Below are 5,220 nucleotides of genomic sequence, written 5' to 3'. Positions count from 1 at the left end.
TCTAATCTAATATACTAGTTTTTTTTTACCCGCGCATTATATGCATTAATTAAATTATATTTAATTATTTCTTAAATTTTTCTATAAAATTTATAACGTTTCATTAATAATATGGTTACAAAATTAAACCATAATAACATATAATTTTAATCTTAAAAACATGATAATTGGTATTAGATTGAATTTGAATAAACAATATTTGAAATTATTTTTAAAATATAAATATTATAAGAGTAAATTGCGAGGAATTCTATTTATATATAGTTTCTAACTTAATTTTAATTATTAATTAATAAATGTAAATTGTTAATTAAATTTAAAATATTGTGATCATTAAAGAATTTATTGCAATATAATTTATATTTTTAAATATCTATTTCAATCTTAATAGTGTATTTAATTTTATAGAAATAATGATAAATTTAAAAAGACTTTTTTTAAATGGTTTTAAGATTTTCAGTGAATAAAATTGTAAGTTGAATTATTAAATATAAACAAATTGAAAAGACTTATTGTGAAAATATAACTTACAAAATACCATTAAAAGATATATAATTTATGTTGCAATTTTTACCTCCACAAATATTTTATTTTTTTCCTTGTCCCATGCTAAATTTTTATAATGTGAAAATCTTTTAATATACATGACATGATATGGTACCATGAATTATTACTATTAAATTTCATTTTTGTGGAAAAGGTTGTTTTATTTATTCGTTGGGCTTTTCTTTTTCATTTAGACGATCCATTTAGTTAAAATGGGGATATGGTTGGTTTTCTCTTGCTGAATTCATTGTAAGAGCCCAATCAAATCAATCCCTCCCCTTTCAACCTTCAATCTCTAATCTGCCTCCCCACTAATTTGAAGGGAAGCTTGTCTTATCGTTTACTTATGAATAAGAATTTTGTATTCAATTGGAAGTCATGTATATAGCACATTTTGTGTATGTTGGAAGGCATACTTGCTTTTAAAGTTTCATCAGATAAGCTCAAATTGGAAATCCTAAGTTTCATGAGTCATGACCCAAATCCTAATCTTTCTAACTCAATTCTCCATTACTTAGAGAAAGACCAAAAGAGATTTGTCATGATTGCAACCTCAACAGTATTGTTGAAAACATGTCTTTGATGATGCCGAGTTTGAAACATTCTAGTACTCTTGCTTTATTGAGATGCCACCCGTATTCTTCTCAGCATGCTCCATCTACACAACCCCCTTTTTTTCCCTATACAAACAATAAAAGTGTAGCATAATTAGACCACTGTGGTACCCAATTGCTTTTTTACTTTTACATTTCAGATGGCAATATGAATATTATTTGAAGAATATTGAAACACATTTCCTTATATAAACCTCACAAAACCGATAATAACATCTGGCAAAGAAAATGACTCAATTTGATTTCAAAGTTAACCACAAAATACCCAAATGATTGAACACTCCACTTTGTACTCTCACAGCTTAGAGAGGTCAGGTCAGGTTACCCAAATGCCTTAAAAACTTTTTCCAGACTTATCCATATTCTTCCTTTCTAATTCCTTGTTAATTGTTCGCAGGGACCATTTCTCCCTACTCTTTATAAATAGAATTGCAAGTCATTTCATGTTGTTTCTGTTAAGTAATTCCTTGCATTTTTTTACAAGACAAATTTTTATTACAATATTGTATAAACTGAAGTTTTGCTTGTTAGGAGAATCATTTCAGGAATAATTTAAATTTTGTTATAACAAGATATGTGAATAGCTTGTGTTATTTATTCTCAACGATACTTGTGTTGAACTAAAGGTCTAATCAGAAACTCAAAAATTTCCATTGATTAAGATTTGCTTGTTGTTGGTCACTGCAAAATGTTGTACATCAAGCTCATGGTGACATATCATCTTGCAGACATTGTCAATTCTGTATATTATTTGTGTTTGGCTTATAAAAGTTAAAAGTTAAGTATTGTTTTTCACTATTCTAATATTGCAGTCATGATGAATTATTTATTTGGGCTAAATAATTAATATTCTTGGCTAAGGATTGTTGTACAATGTGACACAAGCATTGCCCTTGCAAGAAAACAAATGTTAATTAATTCAGCCAAGATATAATGACAACTATTTCAACTTCATAAAAATCTGGAAAGCTGTATCAGCTGTGGTGAAGCAATATTAAAGAAAAAGAAAAGACTGAATTAAAGTATTATATTATATGGAAAAAAGAAAAACATGGCCTTTAGCTGAAGAAAAAAAATATTGGCGGTGTTAGGTTATAAAGTGAATTCTATAACAATTGGCTTTAGAAACATATAATTTAGAAGCACTTTGAATAAAAGCTAATGGCTAAAAGATTGCGAGAATTAGCATGATCAAGTTATTGCTTAGAAGTGGCATTAACCCAATTAGTGCTTAAATAATTTTTGTTTTATTTTCTGAAGCTCCCCCCATAAATGGTGACAAGGTGGAAAGTGCATAAACAAAAGATAAAATATTAATGGAGAATGTGTTGAAATTAATTTATGCTACCCGCTTAAATTATAATTCGCAAGCAACCAATAAGAAACAAAAAAAAATTTATGAACCTCAAACATAAATCGTAAAATGAATGTGAAAAATATCAAAAAATTATGAATTCCAGGACACTTATTAACCGATGGTATGTAAGAATTACACAAGATCATGCTGCAATAGAGTCCAGTTATTTGAATTTTTTACATACATGGAAAGATTGTGAACGATTATATCTCAATACTAGTATCTTTAAATATGTGCTGACATGAATGTAGGACACACAATTGGAAAGACTGCAGCAACATAGTGTGGTAATATCTTGTAGCCACCATCAGCAGCAAACTAGTGATTTCTTTATTCATTCTTTTTAAAAACTAAATGCTTTTGACATCACAATTGGAGTACAAGTAATTTGGCCGCAAATCTTCATTGATCTTGAGATGTCCTCGGTTAAAAGCATGAGAGAAAATGAATAAAAAATTTTAATCTGTGATGGGCAACGTAAATAATTGAGCTACAGATTCCTTGAGAAAACTTAAATTACAACAATGCAGCACTTCTTATCTGTATAACTTTATTCATATATAATAAATATTAAATATATACAAGAGGTTTCACGTTCACAAAACCCACCAACACTTTATCATGCCTAATGTGTCTCTATCTTCTTCTTCTTTTTTCATTTAATAATCGTTTCCCTGTCATTTTACAGAAGAAAGATTACCATATTTGCAAGGCATCAAGAAAATTATGAGGGTTGGTAATGGTATCACTTTGGAATAGGTAATGGTATCACCTTGGACCTTCCAGCATTAGTATTATGAAAAAACAGGAACGAGACCCAAAATCAACTAATATTTTTGTTAACAAATGCACCTAACTTGAAGCTTTGAGTAATTAGTTTTGATAATTTTTTACTCAAACCTTCAACTACGGTGCATCAGGCTACTGATTTGTCGCCCATCTCTAACGTGTTCAATTCAATGTCGTCTAGGTAATCGAACCCAAAGTCGTTAGTACCAAAATCCTGATAATCCAGCAACCATGCGCAGTCCTCCTCCCAAGACGGTAAGCTTGTGAGGTTGCAGTTGGATTCTCCTGCTGATATACTGGTCCATGAAACATCCACTAGGGGAGGTTCGTCCATCCCTAAGCTATTCAATAAAGATTCATCGTTGCAAATAGCGTCTAACAAATTGGGGTCATCAGTAGTAGAGCAATTCTCAGTTGGTGAACTTGAATTATCCTCTGATGGATTGGCTATGCCATCATTTTCTGTGGTATGGTTATCTGCAGAATGATGAGCATGGGATGAACTTTCTTCGGTCTTAGCTTCTTTGTTCAAGGGTTCGTGAGTAACGGGATCGATTCCCATTTTAATAAGCTTTTTCTTGATATGGGTGTTCCAGTGATTCTTGATCTCATTATCAGTTCTGCCTGGCAACCTGGCTGCAATCTTCGACCACCTGATAAAAGAAAAGAAAAATAACTGATATTAAGTTTAATCCTGGAAACGTTAAATTCATCAACAAATCAAACCTTCAAGGAGGACAGAGGACTGTCGCAAAGATGTCAAATATTTGGATTTCAAGCAAGCGAGGAGCTGCAGAAACTCCATAAACCAGTGTTTAACTTTACCAAAAATATACATGTTCCCCTTTTAACGAAATGATTTTTAGGTGCATCTTTTCAAAATGCATGAAGTATAAGCTCTCTCTCTGTAGTTGATGCAGAATATCTTCTTCATCAACCCCCATGACCCAGAACTTGAAAATAAGATGAATATATATATGCAGGAATCTATCTCAGAAAAGAGAGCATGGAGTAATGCAGGACAAAGAATAACACGTAAAAGGGAGTCTAAATAACCTATTTCCAAGACGGGCATGAAGGTCAATAACCAACTGTTCTTCGGTCTCAGAAAGAAGGCCTCTCTTCAAGTCAGGCCGAAGGTAATTAGTCCATCGAAGGCGGCAGCTCTTACCGCAGCGGCGGAGGCCGGCAAGCTTAGGAACAGCACGCCAGCAACACTGGCCATTGGTGAGGATAAAGTTGATGAGTTTCTTGTCTTCCTCGGCAGTCCATGGCCCTTTTTTCACACCCAGTTTGTCACAGCAAGGCTGCCTACCCATAACTTAGTCCCACTAAACACAAACTAATTACACTAATAATAAGTAATTAGTCTCACCAATTCTGTACCTGTAAATCCCCAAAAGCCCCACACCCACCTTTATATAAAGTCCTGGAGCAGCTTTCAAAAGCTGGTGATATCTATATATATATACATATATACATACACAAACACACACACACACAAAATCGGAGATTATGCAATTTACCAAGTAATATATATGTTTATATAAAATGCAGGATTTGTAGAGAGATAAGGGGAGAGATATTCCAGGGTCCACCATCGCGTTATGAAAGCGATGTTGGAACTAAAATAGGGTGTTCTGCTGTGAGTAGATATAGAAGAAAAACAGTGAGAGATGGGGAGAGTGGATGATGGATGACCCAAAGACATCATATGGCTAACATCCAAGCAATTCCAAAAGGAAAAAAGGAAAAGAAATAGAAAAATTCTTCCCATTTTCCTACACAACCCCACTCTCCCTCATTGCACTCTTACTCAACCATTCCATCACCCATTTCGTCATTACCACGTTAACGTGTACCCTAATTGTAGTAGTAATTTTTGCGATTAGAGTTATCAATTTACTGGATATA

At 32.7% G+C, this 5,220-nt stretch overlaps 1 protein-coding gene across 1 annotated transcript; it reads right to left on the bottom strand.

Annotated features, from left to right (window-relative positions):
- Positions 1-3,056: 3,056 nt before the first annotated feature.
- Positions 3,057-4,929, bottom strand: LOC107895114 (MYB-like transcription factor ODO1). Its single transcript, XM_016820346.2, has 2 exons — positions 4,363-4,929; positions 3,057-3,959 (listed from the first exon to the last, which is right to left on the bottom strand). Exons 1-2 carry the CDS (start codon positions 4,623-4,625, stop codon positions 3,434-3,436), a joined length of 789 nt encoding a protein of 262 aa, XP_016675835.1. The 5' UTR covers positions 4,626-4,929; the 3' UTR covers positions 3,057-3,433.
- Positions 4,930-5,220: the final 291 nt, after the last annotated feature.

The sequence above is a fragment of the Gossypium hirsutum genome, chromosome A08 (assembly GCF_007990345.1).
Source record: "Gossypium hirsutum isolate 1008001.06 chromosome A08, Gossypium_hirsutum_v2.1, whole genome shotgun sequence".
In the NCBI taxonomy this organism is placed as follows: domain Eukaryota; kingdom Viridiplantae; phylum Streptophyta; class Magnoliopsida; order Malvales; family Malvaceae; genus Gossypium; species Gossypium hirsutum.
This window is presented reverse-complemented; position numbering and strand designations above follow the sequence as displayed.

Excerpts from the sequence above, each read along its gene's own strand:
- LOC107895114 (XM_016820346.2), bottom strand. The coding sequence starts at position 4,625 with ATGGGTAGGCAGCCTTGCTGTGACAAACTGGGTGTGAAAAAAGGGCCA. Across the intron at positions 3,960-4,362 it reads CATGCCCGTCTTGGAAATAG|GTGGTCGAAGATTGCAGCCA; the intron begins GTTATTTAGACT and ends TTCTTTTATCAG.